General features: G+C 41.5%; 3 protein-coding genes and 1 pseudogene across 4 annotated transcripts; all 4 read left to right on the forward strand.

Annotated features, from left to right (window-relative positions):
• The first annotated feature begins 229 nt into the window (after positions 1-229).
• LOC129095771 (keratin, type I cytoskeletal 13-like) lies at positions 230-2,524 on the forward strand (annotated as a pseudogene).
• A 5,525-nt stretch (positions 2,525-8,049) lies between these two features.
• On the forward strand, positions 8,050-10,358 carry LOC129096428 (keratin, type I cytoskeletal 13-like). The gene is made up of 8 exons (XM_054605205.1): positions 8,050-8,350; positions 8,386-8,636; positions 8,910-8,992; positions 9,115-9,271; positions 9,404-9,565; positions 9,691-9,816; positions 9,925-10,142; positions 10,259-10,358. Exons 1-8 carry the CDS (start codon positions 8,050-8,052, stop codon positions 10,356-10,358), a joined length of 1,398 nt encoding a protein of 465 aa, XP_054461180.1.
• A 4,961-nt stretch (positions 10,359-15,319) lies between these two features.
• LOC129096438 (keratin, type I cytoskeletal 13-like) lies at positions 15,320-17,631 on the forward strand. The gene is made up of 8 exons (XM_054605219.1): positions 15,320-15,384; positions 15,420-15,882; positions 16,156-16,238; positions 16,361-16,517; positions 16,649-16,810; positions 16,935-17,060; positions 17,169-17,386; positions 17,503-17,631. The coding sequence occupies exons 1-8, from the start codon at positions 15,320-15,322 to the stop codon at positions 17,603-17,605; spliced, it is 1,377 nt and encodes a 458-aa protein (XP_054461194.1). The 3' UTR covers positions 17,606-17,631.
• A 5,482-nt stretch (positions 17,632-23,113) lies between these two features.
• LOC129095629 (keratin, type I cytoskeletal 13-like) lies at positions 23,114-25,448 on the forward strand. 2 transcript variants are annotated; one of them, XM_054604147.1, is made up of 7 exons: positions 23,114-23,698; positions 23,972-24,054; positions 24,177-24,333; positions 24,465-24,626; positions 24,751-24,876; positions 24,985-25,202; positions 25,319-25,448. In XM_054604147.1, the coding sequence occupies exons 1-7, from the start codon at positions 23,114-23,116 to the stop codon at positions 25,416-25,418; spliced, it is 1,431 nt and encodes a 476-aa protein (XP_054460122.1). In that variant the 3' UTR covers positions 25,419-25,448. The 2 variants fall into 2 exon arrangements, with proteins under 2 accessions (XP_054460122.1, XP_054460123.1); XM_054604148.1 differs by having other exon boundaries at positions 25,340-25,448.
• The last annotated feature ends 252 nt before the right edge of the window (positions 25,449-25,700 follow it).

Here is a 25,700-nt window from a genome sequence, read left to right on the forward strand (position 1 = left end):
TCCCTCTTTCTACTTATGATTGTCACACAAAATGAAGCTGAAGGGCGTGTGTGACGGGTGGGGCAGAGCAACCATTTTAGGTCATGCTCCTCCCTTCAGCTCTGCATTTCCCCTCCCACCAGAGACAGCAGCAGCAGCCTTGTGCAGCATAAAAGGGGGACAGAGGAGAAGCTGTGCATCTCAGTCCATCTCATTCTCTCCAAGGCAGACCTCCTGAGCAGACTTCAATATGTCTAGATCCACCTCGACCTTTTCCACCAGTAGTTCAGGCTTTGGTGGAGGCGGTAGTAGGGCGTCTGGTGGAGGCTCTATTAGAGCTGGTGGAGGCTCTATTAGAGCTGGTGGAGGCTCTATTAGAGCTGGTGGATGCTATTCTGGAGGCCAGGCACCACGGTCTTCTTATGCTTCAAGCATGCATGGTGGTGCAGGTGGCAGTGGAGCAAAAATCTCTGTTTCCTCAGGTAGCTTTCTTTCCTCTGGCTATGGCAGTGGACGTTGTTTCGGCAGTGGAGGTGGTTTCGGCAGTGGAGGTGGTTTCGGCAGTGGAGGTGGTTTCGGCATGGGAGGGGGTGGAGGCTACGGCGGAGGTGATGGCATGGACCATATTAATGTCAATGAGAAGGCCACCATGCAGAACCTGAACGACCGCCTGGCCTCCTACCTGGAGAAGGTGCACAGCCTTGAGAAGGCCAACTCTCAGCTGGAGCTCAAGATCCGCCAGTTCCTGGAGAGTAAGAGCTCCCCTGCTTCTCGTGACTACTCTGCTTACGAGGCCACCATTGCTGACCTGCATGGAAAGGTATGTCACATGACCTCTAATTCCTGAATGAGATACCAAAGCATGCCAGAATGTAATTTATCATGCAGTGCAACTATTGGATGATATGTTAAAAATGATGCATTGGAGGTTTAACTTACCCTTTGTGGCAAGGCACATATATGATTTTGTAGAGAGAGTTACTCTGTAACATGAGGATAGTAATGTTATGTACTGTTTAGAGCATCTCACAGAGACAGTTTAAAGTAAGAATTACACTAATCATGTCAAATGAAACCTTGGTTCATTCCACAGATCCGGGATGCCACCCGCATCAATGGAGGCATCCATCTGTCCATCGACAATGCAAAACTGGCAGCAGACGACTTCAGAACCAAGTAAGTATCAGATGTGAGAGACAGAAAGTATCTAAGACATAGTAAATTGGAAATCACTCTGAACCAGTACATGGAAGATGTATACACTGTTTGCAAATGTTCAAACTCTTGCTGCCTCACAGGTTTATGAATGAGCTAGCCATGCGTCAATCAGTAGAGGCAGACATCGCTGGTCTCAAGAGAGTGTTGGATGAGCTGACACTGGCCAGATCAGACCTGGAGATGCAAATAGAAGGACTCAGGGAGGAGCTGATCTTCCTCAGAAAGAACCACGAGGAGGTGGGTAGCAAATGCTTGACGGCAGTCATCTGAATGGGTTTGCATTTAATTTGCCGTCTCGAGTGTAGAAAAAAAATTACTCAAACGACTCAGCAAACATCCACCTTTTAACAAACTCCTATTATTCAACAGGAATTACTCGCAATGAGAGGCCAGATGAGTGGACAGATCCATGTGGAGGTGGACGCAAAACAGCAGCCAGACCTGGCCAGCATTATGGCTGAGATCCGTGAGCAATATGAGGGTGTGGCCGCCAAGAACCAAAGAGAGCTTGAAGTCTGGTTCCAAACACAGGTAAGACCAAAACCCTGGTGGTGAAATGAATTGACTAAGTTACATCTCACTGACTGTTTCAACTGGTACATATGTATCATATGTAGTTATACATGACACTGATTTTCTTCAACGTCTACTCCAGTCACAGACGCTGAACCAGGAGGTGGCATCCACCACAGAATCACTCCAAACATTCAAGTCAGAAATGTCTGAGGTCCGTCGCACATTGCAGGGCCTGGAGATCGAGCTACAGTCCCAACTTAGCATGGTAATAGACATTGATCTGGGGCAAATGTTACATACAATTTAATGCAACCACCGTCGTTTTCAGTATATTCACTTCTTCATCCCTCTTCTCTTCACCTTCCTCCTCCAGAAAGCGGCCCTGGAATGCACTTTAGCTGAGACAAAGGGACGGTATTCCATGCAGCTTCAGGGCCTCCAGATGACGGTGACGAGCCTGGAGTCACAGCTGACGCAGCTGCGTGCTGACATGGAAAGACAGGGCCAAGAATACCAAATGCTGCTTGACATCAAGACACGGCTGGAGATGGAGATTGCAGAATACAGGAGGCTGCTGGACGGAGAGGGCAGGTAATTTGTCTGCAGAGAACTATTTTGTCCTTTCATTGTCAACTTATAACTAACTCTGTAAAGTGAGGCAATCAACTGATATTTAAGGCAATAACTGTAATTCTCCCCCTCCACAGTGTGAGCATCACTGGAAAGAGCTCCTCTTCCAATGTTGTTGTGATCACAGAGGAACTGAGGAATGGCAAGGTGGTGGTCCTCCTCTACAACCAGAACCTACTAATTTGTCACCTCCTGTCACCTGACGACCACACGCAACATATTAATTACTCAAGTACTTCCTTCAAATACACATTTGAAAGCAATAAAAAGCTGTGGTTTGCTGACTATCATTTGTCTTGTTTGACTTATTTGTGTCTCAATACCAAATAATGTCTATAGTGGCGTGGTTTTGAGATGAAGCAAAGGTCTTATGAAATTAAATATTTCATCTTCGTCCTGACAAGAGTTACTTTGACGGATATGTTTGAAAAACTTGTTAAATTAAATCCCAATAGCCTGAGGCTGTAGCAGTGTCAGCCATATTATGTCCTGGATGCAAAAGAATAGAGAAATTCAGGCTGTGAATACAAAGTTAGCGATACCCATCCTGAGGGCAAAGTGTATTGATGCCCTCCCATCCTCTTTAGGACTTAAGCCTCAGAGGCCACACAACGTAGAGCAGTACAGTACCAGTCGTATAGCTCTACTGCAGGCAGGATGCATGCTCCATAAAAATATATATTTTTAAGAAGAACAACATACCTACAATGTAGAAATGTATAACCATAATACCTCACAACAATAGAGTGCTGGGTTTTAATCTGCGGTACACTTTAGACAACAGGCCGCAATGTACAGTGTGATACTCTGGAGTTATGGTGTAATCTTTTGTACCAACAGTGTTTCACTTCAGCACATACCAGTACATATGTAGGTACTGAGGAACAAGATGTGAATGAAATAATCATAATTTGGGATTTTTTAAAGACAGTATACTGCAGTTAGGCCTATTTTAACTATGACCTCATGAGCAAAAATATAGAGAAGATTATTTAACTAATACTGGGTACTTATTTTATTTGGCCGCTATTACAGGCTACAGTATGGCCATAAAACTGAGAAAACCTGGACGTTTCAGGCAAGTTGTAGTAATGACTTACGCATCACTTAATAAATCTGAAGTGATTTCATTTAAAAATGATTTTAATTACATGTAAGTTGGCATATGCTGTGGAATATTGGCGTTGTTTAGCTTTTAAAATTTTGTAGTCATGTATCAGCATTTACAATCTGTTTTTGTGAAGTTTCTTTCGGCGCATTTGCGTGCTGTTTTAATCCATAAAAATAGTCTGTTGCTGCCATCATAGTAAAAGGATACTGTTGGTTGATTAACATCAATATAATGAAGTACATACAGTACCAGTCAAAAGTTAGGCGCGGCCATTATTATGATATATAACAGATTGTTCTCCGTCATTAGAGGTAGGTGTGTGCGTTTCACAGAAAGAAACTGTATTACTCACAATAACTGTTATTAAGTAAAAAACAAGCAGAGGCAGCAACAGTGCTTTTCTCCTCATGCTTTTTTTTTTTTCTCACTCGGCAGATGATGTGATGACCAACTTTTCTGGCAACAGAAATAGAAATCAGAAACGAGGGAGCGTTTGAAACATTGTTCTTTTTCATTTATTTCTCATGTTTTACTCTGTTATTCTGTGTGGCTGTGTAGCAACAAGGCTGTAAGGCCTTGTGCAACAGCACAAAGTATATAATCCTGCGGGTTTAATATTTTTCTTCTTATTCTCCTTCTTCCGTACCAAAGTTTGCCGCGTAACTCGCGCCGCAGTGTTGCAAGCACATGCGTCAAAATCAAAATGTGCGGCCTGGTTGGGAATTGTGTGCTATGACTGCTCTCCGAGATTTGGCCAGCGGTTTCCACGGGAACCGGGAAAAACGGCGAGAAATTTCCCCATAGAGATGAATGAGTTTTGGGCGTGGAGAGAGCTTAAAAACACTCAACTTTGGGCCCAGACTGACTCGTCATACTTTAACGTGAAAAAATGATTCAAGATTTAAAACGTGAACAAAACTCTGGACTATATTGGGCAAAATGGGCATTTTGATAGCTAGCACAGATTTCATGACATCAGAGTTTAAGTTTCAGGAAAATGTATGCCTTTTTCAGATTTAAAAATGGGTGTGTATTGGATGGAATGTGCAGACCTAGAGCATGTGATGTCATCGCTAGAGTGAGAGGAGTTTCAAAATCTTGTGAAAAAACATTTTTCAAGTGATCTCGTGGTCACATTTCAAACACCGCAAACATGACAATATCTCAACGCGATGGGCAGAGTCTTTTCTCTATTGATAATATTATTTTGAAATGTACCTTAAATTAACCCCAAACTAACCCTCATGGTCACATTTTAAACACATACAACACACACACACACACACACACACACACACACACACACACACACACACACACACACACACACACACACACACACACACACACACACAAACAAACATAGCTTTAAACATGGCTCCACATTATATTTAATTAAAACCAACCAACTGAAGTCTTGGAGAGGAGACACAGTGTTGGGATTTTGATGCTAGCATGATGATAGCTTTGGTTAAGCAGGACAAAATGGCTGACATATAAGATTGTTTATTGGGATTTAACTCTGTGAGAAAGGCGGCCTTCATGTGATTTGCTCGTTGTTTTATGGCTTTTGTTTAAATACTGTTCTTCAGCTTCTTTTGACCTCTTTGACTTCTCGTCTTAGGTGAGTTGCTGTTGACTCTCATTAACTGAGTATTTAGCTAGCTAACTACGTGTATAGTTCAGGCTCATAGATTAGTTTTTTTGAGGTTGAACTATACAAAATGGCTGACATTTAAGATTGTTTTGTGTGATTTTACGGAATTTAATGCACTGTGGGTTGATAATGTGCTGCTCGCTGCTTTAATTCATATCTGTTGTGACTGGCTTCTACCACACACACACACAACACACACACACACACACACACACACACACACACACACACACACACACACACACACACAAAAACATATCAACATAAAATGACATCAACGCGTTCGGCAGTCTTTTCTCTCTGTTGATAATATTATTTATGCGGTTGGACTTACTTTTTATTTCAAATGAACCCCAAACTAACCCTAAATGAAACTCATTGATACAGCTCTCTCAGAACTGTTAATAAATGCAACGTCTTCGGGCAGTAGCAGCCACACAGTCAAAATTTCTTGCGAAATTTTCTAGTTATGTTTACTGTTGTGAACAGGTTTATGATGGAACAATAATAGATCCTACATGAAACTGCTCACAACATTGGTCTATGGAATTTCTTTAGTAACCGGGTCTTGATTTCTGGAAAGAGACATTACTGTTGACTTTTTCAAATATATTTTGCGGCTCTTTGAGCACTACAAGCCGAGAGCCATCTTGTCCCCAATATATTAAAGAGAAAACAGACATCTCTACAGCTGATACCTCCAAAACAAGACAACTCAAACCAAAACAAACTAGACTGATATATACCAATATATTTAGATTTTTGGGTGAACTGTTCATTCAATGATTGTCTTGATTATTATTTTCATACATGTGATAATTTTAAGTTTGTGTAATTATAAATTCAGTTGTAGCACTGTGTTAATGCGAGGATGTGTTTACAAATGTGTTGCTTGATCAACTATTATCTGTTTATTTCTAGTTTCACTGCACTAAAGACAATTCCAGGATATCAAACAATTGCACCATTTAGAGACTCTGCCATTATTATTGAAAAACAACTGAAACTATGACTAACAAAAGAACCAATTCCTAAAATCAGTTTTTTAAAATGCAAAATAACACAGATACAGCGGGTAAAATAAGTATTGAACACGTCACCATTTTTCTCAGTAAATATATTTTTAAAGGTGCTATTGACATGAAATGTTCACCAGGTGTCGGTAACAACCCAAGTAATCGATACATACAAAGAAAACCAAACAAATACGTTCAGAAATTAAGTTATATGTAATAAAATGGAATGACACAGGGAAAAAGTATTGAACACGCTTACTGAAATTCATTTAATACTTCGTACAAAAGCCTTTGTTGGTAATGACAGCTTCAAGATGCCTCCTGTATGGAGAAACTAGTCGCATGCATTGCTCAGGTGTGATTTTGGCCCATTCTTCCACACAAACAGTCTTCAAATCTTGAAGGTTCCGTGGGCCTCTTCTATGAACTCTGATCTTTAGTTCTTTCCATAGATTTTCTATTGGATTCAAGTCAGGTGATTGGCTGGGCCATTCTAGCAGCTTTATTTTCTTTCTCTGAAACCAATACAGAGTTCCCTTGGCTGTGTGTTTGGGATCATTGTCTTGCTGAAATGTCCACCCTCGTTTCATCTTCATCATCCTGGTAGATGGCAGCAGATTTTTATCAAGATTGTCTCGGTATATTTTTCCATTCATCCTTCCTTTAATTATATGAAGTTTGCCAGTTCCGTATGCTGAAAAACAGCCCCACACCATGATGTTCCCACCTCCAAACTTCACTGTTGGTATGGTGTTTTTGGGGTGATGTGCAGTGCCATTTGACCTCCAAACATGGTGTGTATTATGGCACCAAAGAGTTCAATTTTGGTCTCATCTGACCAGACTATATTCTCCCAGTATTTCACAGGCTTGTCTAAATGTTGTGCAGCAAACTTTAAACGAGCTTCAACATGCTTTTTCTTCAGCAATGGAGTCTTGCGTGGTGAGCGTGCATACAGGCCACGGCGGTTGAGTGTATTACTTATTGTTTTCTTTGAAACAATTGTACCAGCTAATTCCAGGTCTTTCTGAAGCTCTCCACAAGTTGTCCTTGGCTCTTGGACAACTTTTCCCTGTGTCATTCCATTTTATTACCCATGACTTAATTACTGAACTTATTTGTTTTGTTTTCTTTGTGTGTATGGATTACTTGGGTTGTTACCGATACCTGGTGAAAATGTCATGTCAATAGCACCTTTCGAAATATATTTAATGAGAAAAATGGTGACGTGTTCAATACTTATTTTACCCGCTGTATAAGAGACAAATGAGGTGTGTGAGAAGAGGTGTGCTGGTGATAGGTCAAGTTAAAAAAACACAATCATACTTATCCATTTTACAATATTGATAATTACAGTGCATGTTGCCTTGGTAACATAACAGGTTTGGCCGGCAGTCTTGCTCAAGAATCATGGCAAAAGTAAAGTCACATCACCTGAAGTTGAAAAACTGCCAGATTAGACTGAATAACTGACCTGAAGCGACAGTTGGAGTGGCTGTTTTTACGAATTACAGTTTACTTTTTAGAAATAAAAGATAAAGGTTCACAAGGAAGCCATGTCTTCATGCACATTAATTTCGTGCATGGGAAAAAAGGATGAATGGAAAAATGAAGCCATTGTATAAGGCTTGCAGGTAGCTGTGAGGTTTTAATGAATTCCGTCTATTTTGTAACAAAATGGGATTAAGTTTATTCCCTCTTTCTACTTATGATTGTCACACAAAATGAAGCTGAAGGGTGTGTGTGACGGGTGGGGCAGAGCAACCATTTTAGGTCATGCTCCTTCCTTCAGCTCTGCATTTCCCCTCCCACCAGAGACAGCAGCAGCAGCCTTGTGCAGCATAAAAGGGGGACAGAGGAGAAGCTGTGCATCTCAGTCCATCTCATTCTCTCCAAGGCAGACCTCCTGAGCAGACTTCAATATGTCTAGATCCACCTCGACCTTTTCCACCAGTAGTTCAGGCTTTGGTGGAGGCGGTAGTAGGGCGTCTGGTGGAGGCTCTATTAGAGCTGGTGGAGGCTCTATTAGAGCTGGTGGAGGCTCTATTAGAGCTGGTGGATGCTATTCTGGAGGCCAGGCACCACGGTCTTCTTATGCTTCAAGCATGCATGGTGGTGCAGGTGGCAGTGGAGCAAAAATCTCTGTTTCCTCAGGTAGCTTTCTTTCCTCTGGCTATGGCAGTGGAAGTGGTTTCGGCAGTGGAGGTGGTTTCGGCAGTGGAGGTGGTTTCGGCAGTGGAGGTGGTTTCGGCATGGAGGTGGTTTCGGCATGGGAGGGGGTGGAGGCTACGGCGGAGGTGATGGCATGGACCATATTAATGTCAATGAGAAGGCCACCATGCAGAACCTGAACGACCGCCTGGCCTCCTACCTGGAGAAGGTGCACAGCCTTGAGAAGGCCAACTCTCAGCTGGAGCTCAAGATCCGCCAGTTCCTGGAGAGTAAGAGCTCCCCTGCTTCTCGTGACTACTCTGCTTACGAGGCCACCATTGCTGACCTGCATGGAAAGGTATGTCACATGACCTCTAATTCCTGAATGAGATACCAAAGCATGCCAGAATGTAATTTATCATGCAGTGCAACTATTGGATGATATGTTAAAAATGATGCATTGGAGGTTTAACTTACCCTTTGTGGCAAGGCACATATATGATTTTGTAGAGAGAGTTACTCTGTAACATGAGGATAGTAATGTTATGTACTGTTTAGAGCATCTCACAGAGACAGTTTAAAGTAAGAATTACACTAATCATGTCAAATGAAACCTTGGTTCATTCCACAGATCCGGGATGCCACCCGCATCAATGGAGGCATCCATCTGTCCATCGACAATGCAAAACTGGCAGCAGACGACTTCAGAACCAAGTAAGTATCAGATGTGAGAGACAGAAAGTATCTAAGACATAGTAAATTGGAAATCACTCTGAACCAGTACATGGAAGATGTATACACTGTTTGCAAATGTTCAAACTCTTGCTGCCTCACAGGTTTATGAATGAGCTAGCCATGCGTCAATCAGTAGAGGCAGACATCGCTGGTCTCAAGAGAGTGTTGGATGAGCTGACACTGGCCAGATCAGACCTGGAGATGCAAATAGAAGGACTCAGGGAGGAGCTGATCTTCCTCAGAAAGAACCACGAGGAGGTGGGTAGCAAATGCTTGACGGCAGTCATCTGAATGGGTTTGCATTTAATTTGCCGTCTCGAGTGTAGAAAAAAAATTACTCAAACGACTCAGCAAACATCCACCTTTTAACAAACTCCTATTATTCAACAGGAATTACTCGCAATGAGAGGCCAGATGAGTGGACAGATCCATGTGGAGGTGGACGCAAAACAGCAGCCAGACCTGGCCAGCATTATGGCTGAGATCCGTGAGCAATATGAGGGTGTGGCCGCCAAGAACCAAAGAGAGCTTGAAGTCTGGTTCCAAACACAGGTAAGACCAAAACCCTGGTGGTGAAAATTAATTGACTAAGTTACATCTCACTGACTGTTTCAACTGGTACATATGTATCATATGTAGTTATACATGACACTGATTTTCTCCAACGTCTACTCCAGTCACAGACGCTGAACCAGGAGGTGGCATCCACCACAGAATCACTCCAAACATTCAAGTCAGAAATGTCTGAGGTCCGTCGCACATTGCAGGGCCTGGAGATCGAGCTACAGTCCCAACTTAGCATGGTAATAGACATTGATCTGGGGCAAATGTTACATACAATTTAATGCAACCACCGTCGTTTTCAGTATATTCACTTCTTCATCCCTCTTCTCTTCACCTTCCTCCTCCAGAAAGCGGCCCTGGAATGCACTTTAGCTGAGACAAAGGGACGCTATTCCATGCAGCTTCAGGGCCTCCAGATGACGGTGACGAGCCTGGAGTCACAGCTGACGCAGCTGCGTGCTGACATGGAAAGACAGGGCCAAGAATACCAAATGCTGCTTGACATCAAGACACGGCTGGAGATGGAGATTGCAGAATACAGGAGGCTGCTGGACGGAGAGGGCAGGTAATTTGTCTGCAGAGAACTATTTTGTCCTTTCATTGTCAACTAATAACTAACTCTGTAAAGTGAGGCAATCAACTGATATTTAAGGCAATAACTGTAATTCTCCCCCTCCACAGTGTGAGCATCACTGGAAAGAGCTCCTCTTCCAATGTTGTTGTGATCACAAAGGAACTGAGGAATGGCAAGGTGGTGTCCTCCTCTACAACCAGAACCTAATCATTTGTCACCTCCTGTCACCTGACGACCACACGCAACATATTAATTACTCAAGTACTTCCTTCAAATACACATTTGAAAGCAATAAAAAGCTGTGGTTTGCTGACTATCATTTGTCTTGTTTGACTTATTTGTGTCTCAATACCAAATAATGTCTATAGTGGCGTGGTTTTGAGATGAAGCAAAGGTCTTATGAAATTAAATATTTCATCTTCGTCCTGACAAGAGTTACTTTGACGGATATGTTTGAAAAACTTGTTAAATTAAATCCCAATAGCCTGAGGCTGTAGCAGTGTCAGCCATATTATGTCCTGGATGCAAAAGAATAGAGAAATTCAGGCTGTGAATACAAAGTTAGTGATACCCATCCTGAGGGCAAAGTGTATTGATGCCCTCCCATCCTCTTTAGGACTTAAGCCTCAGAGGCCACACAACGTAGAGCAGTACAGTACCAGTCGTATAGCTCTACTGCAGGCAGGATGCATGCTCCATAAAAATATATATTTTTAAGAAGAACAACATACCTACAATGTAGAAATGTATAACCATAATACCTCACAACAATAGAGTGCTGGGTTTTAATCTGCGGTACACTTTAGACAACAGGCCGCAATGTACAGTGTGATACTCTGGAGTTATGGTGTAATCTTTTGTACCAACAGTGTTTCACTTCAGCACATACCAGTACATATGTAGGTACTGAGGAACAAGATGTGAATGAAATAATCATAATTTGGGATTTTTTAAAGACAGTATACTGCAGTTAGGCCTATTTCAACTATGACCTCGTGAGCAAAAATATAGAGAAGATTATTTAACTAATACTGGGTACTTATTTTATTTGGCCGCTATTACAGGCTACAGTATGGCCATAAAACTGAGAAAACCTGGACGTTTCAGGCAAGTTGTAGTAATGACTTACGCATCACTTAATAAATCTGAAGTGATTTCATTTAAAAATGATTTTAATTACATGTAAGTTGGCATATGCTGTGGAATATTGGCGTTGTTTAGCTTTTAAAATTTTGTAGTCATGTATCAGCATTTACAATCTGTTTTTGTGAAGTTTCTTTCGGCGCATTTGCGTGCTGTTTTAATCCATAAAAATAGTCTGTTGCTGCCATCATAGTAAAAGGATACTGTTGGTTGATTAACATCAATATAATGAAGTACATACAGTACCAGTCAAAAGTTAGGCGCGGCCATTATTATGATATATAACAGACTGTTCTCCGTCATTAGAGGTAGGTGTGTGCGTTTCACAGAAAGAAACTGTATTACTCACAATAACTGTTATTAAGTAAAAAACAAGCAGAGGCAGCAACAGTGCTTTTCTCCTCATGCTTTTTTTTTTTTCTCGCTCGGCAGATGATGTGATGACCAACTTTTCTGGCAACAGAAATAGAAATCAGAAACGAGGGAGCGTTTGAAACATTGTTCTTTTTCATTTATTTCTCATGTTTTACTCTGTTATTCTGTGTGGCTGTGTAGCAACAAGACTGTAAGGCCTTGTGCAACAGCACAAAGTATATAATCCTGCGGGTTTAATATTTTTCTTCTTATTCTCCTTCTTCCGTACCAAAGTTTGCCGCGTAACTCGCGCCGCAGTGTTGCAAGCACATGCGTCAAAATCAAAATGTGCGGCCTGGTTGGGAATTGTGTGCTATGACTGCTCTCCGAGATTTGGCCAGCGGTTTCCACGGGAACCGGGAAAAACGGCGAGAAATTTCCCCATAGAGATGAATGAGTTTTGGGCGTGGAGAGAGCTTAAAAACACTCAACTTTGGGCCCAGACTGACTCGTCATACTTTAACGTGAAAAAATGATTCAAGATTTAAAACGTGAACAAAACTCTGGACTATATTGGGCAAAATGGGCATTTTGATAGCTAGCACAGATTTCATGACATCAGAGTTTAAGTTTCAGGAAAATGTATGCCTTTTTCAGATTTTAAAATGGGTGTGTAGCATGTGATGTCATCGCTAGAGTGAGAGGAGTTTCAAAATCTTGTGAAAAAACATTTTTCAAGTGATCTCGTGGTCACATTTCAAACACCACAAACATGACAATATATCAACGCGATGGGCAGAGTCTTTTCTCTATTGATAATATTATTTTGAAATGTACCTTAAATTAACCCCAAACTAACCCTCATGGTCACATTTTAAACACGTACAACACACACACACACACACACACACACACACACACACACACACACACACACACACACACACACACACACACACACACACACACACACACACACACAAAACATATCAACATAAAATGACATCAACGCGTTCGGCAGTCTTTTCTCTCTGTTGATAATATTATTTATGCGGTTGGACTTACTTTTTATTTCAAATGAACCCCAAACTAACCCTAAATGAAACTCATTGATACAGCTCTCTCAGAACTGTTAATAAATGCAACGTCTTCGGGCAGTAGCAGCCACACAGTCAAAATTTCTTGCGAAATTTTCTAGTTATGTTTACTGTTGTGAACAGGTTTATGAAGGAACAATAATAGATCCTACATGAAACTGCTCACAACATTGGTCTATGGAATTTCTTTAGTAACCGGGTCTTGATTTCTGGAAAGAGACATTACTGTTGACTTTTTTCAAATATATTTTGCGGCTCTTTGAGCACTACAAGCCGAGAGCCATCTTGTCCCCAATATATTAAAGAGAAAACAGACATCTCTACAGCTGATACCTCCAAAACAAGACAACTCAAACCAAAACAAACTAGACTGATATATAGCAATACATTTAGATTTTTGGGTGAACTGTTCATTCAATGATTGTCTTGATTATTATTTTCATACATGTGATTATTTTAAATTTGTGTAATTATAAATTCAGTTGTAGCACTGTGTTAATGCGAGGATGTGTTTACAAATGTGTTGCTTGATCAACTATTATCTGTTTATTTCTAGTTTCACTGCAATAAAGACAATTCCAGGATATCAAACAATTGCACCATTTAGAGACTCTGCCATTATTATTGAAAAACAACTGAAACTATGACTAACAAAAGAACCAATTCCTAAAATCAGTTTTTTAAAATGCAAAATAACACAGATACAGCGGGTAAAATAAGTATTGAACACGTCACCATTTTTCTCAGTAAATATATTTTTAAAGGTGCTATTGACATGAAATGTTCACCAGGTGTCGGTAACAACCCAAGTAATCGATACATACAAAGAAAACCAAACAAATACGTTCATAAATTAAGTTATATGTAATAAAATGGAATGACACAGGGAAAAAGTATTGAACACGCTTACTGAAATTCATTTAATACTTCGTACAAAAGCCTTTGTTGGTAATGACAGCTTCAAGACGCCTCCTGTATGGAGAAACTAGTCGCATGCATTGCTCAGGTGTGATTTTGGCCCATTCTTCCACACAAACAGTCTTCAGATCTTGAAGGTTCCGTGGGCCTCTTCTATGAACTCTGATCTTTAGTTCTTTCCATAGATTTTCTATTGGATTCAAGTCAGGTGATTGGCTGGGCCATTCTAGCAGCTTTATTTTCTTTCTCTGAAACCAATACAGAGTTCCCTTGGCTGTGTGTTTGGGATCATTGTCTTGCTGAAATGTCCACCCTCGTTTCATCTTCATCATCCTGGTAGATGGCAGCAGATTTTTATCAAGATTGTCTCGGTATATTTTTCCATTCATCCTTCCTTTAATTATATGAAGTTTGCCAGTTCCGTATGCTGAAAAACAGCCCCACATCATGATGTTCCCACCTCCAAACTTCACTGTTGGTATGGTGTTTTTGGGGTGATGTGCAGTGCCATTTGACCTCCAAACATGGTGTGTATTATGGCACCAAAGAGTTCAATTTTGGTCTCATCTGACCAGACTATATTCTCCCAGTATTTCACAGGCTTGTCTAAATGTTGTGCAGCAAACTTTAAACGAGCTTCAACATGCTTTTTCTTCAGCAATGGAGTCTTGCATGGTGAGCGTGCATACAGGCCACGGCGGTTGAGTGTATTACTTATTGTTTTCTTTGAAACAATTGTACCAGCTAATTCCAGGTCTTTCTGAAGCTCTCCACAAGTTGTCCTTGGCTCTTGGACAACTTTTCCCTGTGTCATTCCATTTTATTACCCATGACTTAATTACTGAACTTATTTGTTTTGTTTTCTTTGTGTGTATGGATTACTTGGGTTGTTACCGATACCTGGTGAAAATGTCATGTCAATAGCACCTTTCGAAATATATTTAATGAGAAAAATGGTGACGTGTTCAATACTTATTTTACCCGCTGTATAAGAGACAAATGAGGTGTGTGAGAAGAGGTGTGCTGGTGATAGGTCAAGTTAAAAAAACACAATCATACTTATCCATTTTACAATATTGATAATTACAGTGCATGTTGCCTTGTTAACATAACAGGTTTGGCCGGCAGTCTTGCTCAAGAATCATGGCAAAAAGTAAAGTCACATCACCTGAAGTTGAAAAACTGCCAGATTAGACTGAATAACTGACCTGAAGCGACAGTTGGAGTGGCTGTTTTTACGAATTACAGTTTACTTTTTAGAAATAAAAGATAAATGTTCACAAGGAAGCCATGTCTTCATGCACATTAATTTGGTGCATGGGAAAAAAGGATGAATGGAAAAATGAAGCCATTGTATAAGGCTTGCAGGTAGCTGTGAGGTTTTAATGAATTCCGTCTATTTTGTAACAAAATGGGATTAAGTTTATTCCCTCTTTCTACTTATGATTGTCACACAAAATGAAGCTGAAGGGTGTGTGTGACGGGTGGGGCAGAGCAATCATTTTAGGTCATGCTCCTCCCTTCAGCTCTGCATTTCCCCTCCCACCAGAGACAGCAGCAGCAGCCTTGTGCAGCATAAAAGGGGGACAGAGGAGAAGCTGTGCATCTCAGTCCATCTCATTCTCTCCAAGGCAGACCTCCTGAGCAGACTTCAATATGTCTAGATCCACCTCGACCTTTTCCACCAGTAGTTCAGGCTTTGGTGGAGGCGGTAGTAGGGCGTCTGGTGGAGGCTCTATTAGAGAGGCTCTATTAGAGCTGGTGGAGGCTCTATTAGAGCTGGTGGATGCTATTCTGGAGGCCAGGCACCACGGTCTTCTTATGCTTCAAGCATGCATGGTGGTGCAGGTGGCAGTGGAGCAAAAATCTCTGTTTCCTCAGGTAGCTTTCTTTCCTCTGGCTATGGCAGTGGACGTTGTTTCGGCAGTGGAGGTGGTTTCGGCAGTGGAGGTGGTTTCGGCAGTGGAGGTGGTTTCGGCATGGGAGGGGGTGGAGGCTACGGCGGAGGTGATGGCATGGACCATATTAATGTCAATGAGAAGGCCACCATGCAGAACCTGAACGACCGCCTGGCCTCCTACCTGGAGAAGGTGCACAGCCTTGAGAAGGCCAACTCTCAGCTGGAGCTCAAGATCCGCCAGTTCCTGGAGAGTAAGAGCTCCCCTGCTTCTCGTGACTACTCTGCTTACGAGGCCACCATTGCTGACCTGCATGGAAAGGTATGTCACATGACCTCTAATTCCTGAATGAGATACCAAAGCATGCCAGAATGTAATTTATCATGCAGTGCAACTATTGGATGATATGTTAAAAATGATGCATTGGAGGTTTAACTTACCCTTTGTGGCAAGGCACATATATGATTTTGTAGAGAGAGTTACTCTGTAACATGAGGATAGTAATGTTATGTACTGTTTAGAGCATCTCACAGAGACAGTTTAAAGTAAGAATTACACTAATCATGTCAAATGAAACCTTGGTTCATTCCACAGATCCGGGATGCCACCCGCATCAATGGAGGCATCCATCTGTCCATCGACAATGCAAAACTGGCAGCAGACGACTTCAGAACCAAGTAAGTATCAGATGTGAGAGACAGAAAGTATCTAAGACATAGTAAATTGGAAATCACTCTGAACCAGTACATGGAAGATGTATACACTGTTTGCAAATGTTCAAACTCTTGCTGCCTCACAGGTTTATGAATGAGCTAGCCATGCGTCAATCAGTAGAGGCAGACATCGCTGGTCTCAAGAGAGTGTTGGATGAGCTGACACTGGCCAGATCAGACCTGGAGATGCAAATAGAAGGACTCAGGGAGGAGCTGATCTTCCTCAGAAAGAACCACGAGGAGGTGGGTAGCAAATGCTTGACGGCAGTCATCTGAATGGGTTTGCATTTAATTTGCCGTCTCGAGTGTAGAAAAAAATTACTCAAACGACTCAGCAAACATCCACCTTTTAACAAACTCCTATTATTCAACAGGAATTACTCGCAATGAGAGGCCAGATGAGTGGACAGATCCATGTGGAGGTGGACGCAAAACAGCAGCCAGACCTGGCCAGCATTATGGCTGAGATCCGTGAGCAATATGAGGGTGTGGCCGCCAAGAACCAAAGAGAGCTTGAAGTCTGGTTCCAAACACAGGTAAGACCAAAACCCTGGTGGTGAAATGAATTGACTAAGTTACATCTCACTGACTGTTTCAACTGGTACATATGTATCATATGTAGTTATACATGACACTGATTTTCTTCAACGTCTACTCCAGTCACAGACGCTGAACCAGGAGGTGGCATCCACCACAGAATCACTCCAAACATTCAAGTCAGAAATGTCTGAGGTCCGTCGCACATTGCAGGGCCTGGAGATCGAGCTACAGTCCCAACTTAGCATGGTAATAGACATTGATCTGGGGCAAATGTTACATACAATTTAATGCAACCACCGTCGTTTTCAGTATATTCACTTCTTCATCCCTCTTCTCTTCACCTTCCTCCTCCAGAAAGCGGCCCTGGAATGCACTTTAGCTGAGACAAAGGGACGGTATTCCATGCAGCTTCAGGGCCTCCAGATGACGGTGACGAGCCTGGAGTCACAGCTGACGCAGCTGCGTGCTGACATGGAAAGACAGGGCCAAGAATACCAAATGCTGCTTGACATCAAGACACGGCTGGAGATGGAGATTGCAGAATACAGGAGGCTGCTGGACGGAGAGGGCAGGTAATTTGTCTGCAGAGAACTATTTTGTCCTTTCATTGTCAACTTATAACTAACTCTGTAAAGTGAGGCAATCAACTGATATTTAAGGCAATAACTGTAATTCTCCCCCTCCACAGTGTGAGCATCACTGGAAAGAGCTCCTCTTCCAATGTTGTTGTGATCACAGAGGAACTGAGGAATGGCAAGGTGGTGTCCTCCTCTACAACCAGAACCTACTAATTTGTCACCTCCTGTCACCTGACGACCACACGCAACATATTAATTACTCAAGTACTTCCTTCAAATACACATTTGAAAGCAATAAAAAGCTGTGGTTTGCTGACTATCATTTGTCTTGTTTGACTTATTTGTGTCTCAATACCAAATAATGTCTATAGTGGCGTGGTTTTGAGATGAAGCAAAGGTCTTATGAAATTAAATATTTCATCTTCGTCCTGACAAGAGTTACTTTGACGGATATGTTTGAAAAACTTGTTAAATTAAATCCCAATAGCCTGAGGCTGTAGCAGTGTCAGCCATATTATGTCCTGGATGCAAAAGAATAGAGAAATTCAGGCTGTGAATACAAAGTTAGCGATACCCATCCTGAGGGCAAAGTGTATTGATGCCCTCCCATCCTCTTTAGGACTTAAGCCTCAGAGGCCACACAACGTAGAGCAGTACAGTACCAGTCGTATAGCTCTACTGCAGGCAGGATGCATGCTCCATAAAAATATATATTTTTAAGAAGAACAACATACCTACAATGTAGAAATGTATAACCATAATACCTCACAACAATAGAGTGCTGGGTTTTAATCTGCGGTACACTTTAGACAACAGGCCGCAATGTACAGTGTGATACTCTGGAGTTATGGTGTAATCTTTTGTACCAACAGTGTTTCACTTCAGCACATACCAGTACATATGTAGGTACTGAGGAACAAGATGTGAATGAAATAATCATAATTTGGGATTTTTTAAAGACAGTATACTGCAGTTAGGCCTATTTTAACTATGACCTCATGAGCAAAAATATAGAGAAGATTATTTAACTAATACTGGGTACTTATTTTATTTGGCCGCTATTACAGGCTACAGTATGGCCATAAAACTGAGAAAACCTGGACGTTTCAGGCAAGTTGTAGTAATGACTTACGCATCACTTAATAAATCTGAAGTGATTTCATTTAAAAATGATTTTAATTACATGTAAGTTGGCATATGCTGTGGAATATTGGTGTTGTTTAGCTTTTAAAATTTTGTAGTCATGTATCAGCATTTACAATCTGTTTTTGTGAAGTTTCTTTCGGCGCATTTGCGTGCTGTTTTAATCCATAAAAATAGTCTGTTGCTGCCATCATAGTAAAAGGATACTGTTGGTTGATTAACATCAATATAATGAAGTACATACAGTACCAGTCAAAAGTTAGGCGCGGCCATTATTATGATATATAACAGACTGTTCTCCGTCATTAGAGGTAGGTGTGTGCGTTTCACAGAAAGAAACTGTATTACTCACAATAACTGTTATTAAGTAAAAAACAAGCAGAGGCAGCAACAGTGCTTTTCTCCTCATGCTTTTTTTTTTTTTCGCTCGGCAGATGATGTGATGACCAACTTTTCTGGCAACAGAAATAGAAATCAGAAACGAGGGAGCGTTTGAAACATTGTTCTTTTTCATTTATTTCTCATGTTTTACTCTGTTATTCTGTGTGGCTGTGTAGCAACAAGGCTGTAAGGCCTTGTGCAACAGCACAAAGTATATAATCCTGCGGGTTTAATATTATTCTTCTTATTCTCCTTCTTCCGTACCAAAGTTTGCTGCGTAACTCGCGCCGCAGTGTTGCAAGCACATGCGTCAAAATCAAAATGTGCGGCCTGGTTGGGAATTGTGTGCTATGACTGCTCTCCGAGATTTGGCCAGTGGTTTCCACGGGAACCGGGAAAAACGGCGAGAAATTTCCCCATAGAGATGAATGAGTTTTGGGCGTGGAGAGAGCTTAAAAACACTCAATTTTGGGCCCAGACTGACTCGTCATACTTTAACGTGAAAAAATGATTCAAGATTTAAAACGTGAACAAAACTCTGGACTATATTGGGCAAAATGGGCATTTTGATAGCTAGCACAGATTTCATGACATCAGAGTTTAAGTTTCAGGAAAATGTATGCCTTTTTCAGATTTTAAAATGGGTGTGTATTGGATGGAATGTGCAGACCTAGAGCATGTGATGTCATCGCTAGAGTGAGAGGAGTTTCAAAATCTTGTGAAAAACATTTTTCAAGTGATCTCGTGGTCACATTTCAAACACCGCAAACATGACAATATCTCAACGCGATGGGCAGAGTCTTTTCTCTATTGATAATATTATTTTGAAATGTTCCTTAAATTAACCCCAAACTAACCCTCATGGTCACATTTTAAACACATACAACACACACACACACACACACACACACACACACACACACACACACACACACACACACACACACACACACACACACACACACACACAAAAACATAGCTTTAAACATGGCTCCACATTATATTTAATTAAAACCAACCAACTGAAGTCTTGGAGAGGAGACACAGTGTTGGGATTTTGATGCTAGCATGATGATAGCTTTGGTTAAGCAGGACAAAATGGCTGACATATAAGATTGTTTATTGGGATTTAACTCTGTGAGAAAGGCGGCCTTCATGTGATTTGCTCGTTGTTTTATGGCTTTTGTTTAAATACTGTTCTTCAGCTTCTTTTGACCTCTTTGACTTCTCGTCTTAGGTGAGTTGCTGTTGACTCTCATTAACTGAGTATTTAGCTAGCTAACTACGTGTATAGTTCAGGCTCATAGATTAGTTTTTTTGAGGTTGAACTATACAAAATGGCTGACATTTCAGATTGTTTTGTGTGATTTTAATGCACTGTGGGTTGATAATGTGCTGCTCGCTGCTTTAATTCATATCTGTTGTGACTGGCTTCTACCACACACACACACACACACACACACACACACACACACACACACACACACACACACACACACACACACACACACACAAAAAACATATCAACATAAAATGACATCAACGCGTTCGGCAGTCTTTTCTCTCTGTTGATAATATTATTTATGCGGTTGGACTTACTTTTTATTTCAAATGAACCCCAAACTAACCCTAAATGAAACTCATTGATACAGCTCTCTCAGAACTGTTAATAAATGCAACGTCTTCGGGCAGTAGCAGCCACACAGTCAAAATTTCTTGCGAAATTTTCTAGTTATGTTTACTGTTGTGAACAGGTTTATGAAGGAACAATAATAGATCCTACATGAAACTGCTCACAACATTGGTCTATGGAATTTCTTTAGTAACCGGGTCTTGATTTCTGGAAAGAGACATTACTGTTGACTTTTTCAAATATATTTTGCGGCTCTTTGAGCACTACAAGCCGAGAGCCATCTTGTCCCCAATATATTAAAGAGAAAACAGACATCTCTACAGCTGATACCTCCAAAACAAGACAACTCAAACCAAAACAAACTAGACTGATATATACCAATATATTTAGATTTTTGGGTGAACTGTTCATTCAATGATTGTCTTGATTATTATTTTCATACATGTGATAATTTTAAGTTTGTGTAATTATAAATTCAGTTGTAGCACTGTGTTAATGCGAGGATGTGTTTACAAATGTGTTGCTTGATCAACTATTATCTGTTTATTTCTAGTTTCACTGCACTAAAGACAATTCCAGGATATCAAACAATTGCACCATTTAGAGACTCTGCCATTATTATTGAAAAACAACTGAAACTATGACTAACAAAAGAACCAATTCCTAAAATCAGTTTTTTAAAATGCAAAATAACACAGATACAGCGGGTAAAATAAGTATTGAACACGTCACCATTTTTCTCAGTAAATATATTTTTAAAGGTGCTATTGACATGAAATGTTCACCAGGTGTCGGTAACAACCCAAGTAATCGATACATACAAAGAAAACCAAACAAATACGTTCAGAAATTAAGTTATATGTAATAAAATGGAATGACACAGGGAAAAAGTATTGAACACGCTTACTGAAATTCATTTAATACTTCGTACAAAAGCCTGTTGGTAATGACAGCTTCAAGACGCCTCCTGTATGGAGAAACTAGTCGCATGCATTGCTCAGGTGTGATTTTGGCCCATTCTTCCACACAAACAGTCTTCAAATCTTGAAGGTTCCGTGGGCCTCTTCTATGAACTCTGATCTTTAGTTCTTTCCATAGATTTTCTATTGGATTCAAGTCAGGTGATTGGCTGGGCCATTCTAGCAGCTTTATTTTCTTTCTCTGAAACCAATACAGAGTTCCCTTGGCTGTGTGTTTGGGATCATTGTCTTGCTGAAATGTCCACCCTCGTTTCATCTTCATCATCCTGGTAGATGGCAGCAGATTTTTATCAAGATTGTCTCGGTATATTTTTCCATTCATCCTTCCTTTAATTATATGAAGTTTGCCAGTTCCGTATGCTGAAAAACAGCCCCACACCATGATGTTCCCACCTCCAAACTTCACTGTTGGTATGGTGTTTTTGGGGTGATGTGCAGTGCCATTTGACCTCCAAACATGGTGTGTATTATGGCACCAAAGAGTTCAATTTTGGTCTCATCTGACCAGACTATATTCTCCCAGTATTTCACAGGCTTGTCTAAATGTTGTGCAGCAAACTTTAAACGAGCTTCAACATGCTTTTTCTTCAGCAATGGAGTCTTGCGTGGTGAGCGTGCATACAGGCCACAGCGGTTGAGTGTATTACTTATTGTTTTCTTTGAAACAATTGTACCAGCTAATTCCAGGTCTTTCTGAAGCTCTCCACAAGTGGTCCTTGGCTCTTGGACAACTTTTCCCTGTGTCATTCCATTTTATTACCCATGACTTAATTACTGAACTTATTTGTTTTGTTTTCTTTGTGTGTATGGATTACTTGGGTTGTTACCGATACCTGGTGAAAATGTCATGTCAATAGCACCTTTCGAAATATATTTAATGAGAAAAATGGTGACGTGTTCAATACTTATTTTACCCGCTGTATAAGAGACAAATGAGGTGTGTGAGAAGAGGTGTGCTGGTGATAGGTCAAGTTAAAAAACACAATCATACTTATCCATTTTACAGTATTGATAATTACAGTGCATGTTGCCTTGGTAACATAACAGGTTTGGCCGGCAGTCTTGCTCAAGAATCATGGCAAAAAGTAAAGTCACATCACCTGAAGTTGAAAAACTGCCAGATTAGACTGAATAACTGACCTGAAGCGACAGTTGGAGTGGCTGTTTTTACGAATTACAGTTTACTTTTTAGAAATAAAAGATAAAGGTTCACAAGGAAGCCATGTGTTCATGCACATTAATTTGGTGCATGGGAAAAAGGATGAATGGAAAAATGAAGCCATTGTATAAGGCTTGCAGGCTGTGAGGTTTTAATGAATTCCGTCTATTTTGTAACAAAATGGGATTAAGTTTATTCCCTCTTTCTACTTATGATTGTCACACAAAATGAAGCTGAAGGGTGTGTGTGACGGGTGGGGCAGAGCAACCATTTTAGGTCATGCTCCTTCCTTCAGCTCTGCATTTCCCCTCCCACCAGAGACAGCAGCAGCAGCCTTGTGCAGCATAAAAGGGGGACAGAGGAGAAGCTGTGCATCTCAGTCCATCTCATTCTCTCCAAGGCAGACCTCCTGAGCAGACTTCAATATGTCTAGATCCACCTCGACCTTTTCCACCAGTAGTTCAGGCTTTGGTGGAGGCGGTAGTAGGGCGTCTGGTGGAGGCTCTATTAGAGCTGGTGGAGGCTCTATTAGAGCTGGTGGAGGCTCTATTAGAGCTGGTGGATGCTATTCTGGAGGCCAGGCACCACGGTCTTCTTATGCTTCAAGCATGCATGGTGGTGCAGGTGGCAGTGGAGCAAAAATCTCTGTTTCCTCAGGTAGCTTTCTTTCCTCTGGCTATGGCAGTGGAAGTGGTTTCGGCAGTGGAGGTGGTTTCGGCAGTGGAGGTGGTTTCGGCAGTGGAGGTGGTTTCGGCAGTGGGTGGTTTCGGCATGGGAGGGGTGGAGGCTACGGCGGAGGTGATGGCATGGACCATATTAATGTCAATGAGAAGGCCACCATGCAGAACCTGAACGACCGCCTGGCCTCCTACCTGGAGAAGGTGCACAGCCTTGAGAAGGCCAACTCTCAGCTGGAGCTCAAGATCCGCCAGTTCCTGGAGAGTAAGAGCTCCCCTGCTTCTCGTGACTACTCTGCTTACGAGGCCACCATTGCTGACCTGCATGGAAAGGTATGTCACATGACCTCTAATTCCTGAATGAGATACCAAAGCATGCCAGAATGTAATTTATCATGCAGTGCAACTATTGGATGATATGTTAAAAATGATGCATTGGAGGTTTAACTTACCCTTTGTGGCAAGGCACATATATGATTTTGTAGAGAGAGTTACTCTGTAACATGAGGATAGTAATGTTATGTACTGTTTAGAGCATCTCACAGAGACAGTTTAAAGTAAGAATTACACTAATCATGTCAAATGAAACCTTGGTTCATTCCACAGATCCGGGATGCCACCCGCATCAATGGAGGCATCCATCTGTCCATCGACAATGCAAAACTGGCAGCAGACGACTTCAGAACCAAGTAAGTATCAGATGTGAGAGACAGAAAGTATCTAAGACATAGTAAATTGGAAATCACTCTGAACCAGTACATGGAAGATGTATACACTGTTTGCAAATGTTCAAACTCTTGCTGCCTCACAGGTTTATGAATGAGCTAGCCATGCGTCAATCAGTAGAGGCAGACATCGCTGGTCTCAAGAGAGTGTTGGATGAGCTGACACTGGCCAGATCAGACCTGGAGATGCAAATAGAAGGACTCAGGGAGGAGCTGATCTTCCTCAGAAAGAACCACGAGGAGGTGGGTAGCAAATGCTTGACGGCAGTCATCTGAATGGGTTTGCATTTAATTTGCCGTCTCGAGTGTAGAAAAAAATTACTCAAACGACTCAGCAAACATCCACCTTTTAACAAACTCCTATTATTCAACAGGAATTACTCGCAATGAGAGGCCAGATGAGTGGACAGATCCATGTGGAGGTGGACGCAAAACAGCAGCCAGACCTGGCCAGCATTATGGCTGAGATCCGTGAGCAATATGAGGGTGTGGCCGCCAAGAACCAAAGAGAGCTTGAAGTCTGGTTCCAAACACAGGTAAGACCAAAACGCTGGTGGTGAAATTAATTGACTAAGTTACATCTCACTGACTGTTTCAACTGGTACATATGTATCATATGTAGTTATACATGACACTGATTTTCTCCAACGTCTACTCCAGTCACAGACGCTGAACCAGGAGGTGGCATCCACCACAGAATCACTCCAAACATTCAAGTCAGAAATGTCTGAGGTCCGTCGCACATTGCAGGGCCTGGAGATCGAGCTACAGTCCCAACTTAGCATGGTAATAGACATTGATCTGGGGCAAATGTTACATACAATTTAATGCAACCACCGTCGTTTTCAGTATATTCACTTCTTCATCCCTCTTCTCTTCACCTTCCTCCTCCAGAAAGCGGCCCTGGAATGCACTTTAGCTGAGACAAAGGGACGGTATTCCATGCAGCTTCAGGGCCTCCAGATGACGGTGACGAGCCTGGAGTCACAGCTGACGCAGCTGCGTGCTGACATGGAAAGACAGGGCCAAGAATACCAAATGCTGCTTGACATCAAGACACGGCTGGAGATGGAGATTGCAGAATACAGGAGGCTGCTGGACGGAGAGGGCAGGTAATTTGTCTGCAGAGAACTATTTTGTCCTTTCATTGTCAACTAATAACTAACTCTGTAAAGTGAGGCAATCAACTGATATTTAAGGCAATAACTGTAATTCTCCCCCTCCACAGTGCGAGCATCACTGGAAGGAGCTCCTCTTCCAATGTTGTTGTGATCACAAAGGAACTGAGGAATGGCAAGGTGGTGTCCTCCTCTACCACCAGAACCTAATCATTTGTCACCTCCTGTCACCTGACGACCACACGCAACATATTAATTACTCAAGTACTTCCTTCAAATACACATTTGAAAGCAATAAAAAGCTGTGGTTTGCTGACTATCATTTGTCTTGTTTGACTTATTTGTGTCTCAATACCAAATAATGTCTATAGTGGCGTGGTTTTGAGATGAAGCAAAGGTCTTATGAAATTAAATATTTCATCTTCGTCCTGACAAGAGTTACTTTGACGGATATGTTTGAAAAACTTGTTAAATTAAATCCCAATAGCCTGA

This window comes from Anoplopoma fimbria, chromosome 9 (genome assembly GCF_027596085.1).
Source record: "Anoplopoma fimbria isolate UVic2021 breed Golden Eagle Sablefish chromosome 9, Afim_UVic_2022, whole genome shotgun sequence".
Classification (NCBI taxonomy): Eukaryota; Metazoa; Chordata; class Actinopteri; order Perciformes; family Anoplopomatidae; genus Anoplopoma; species Anoplopoma fimbria.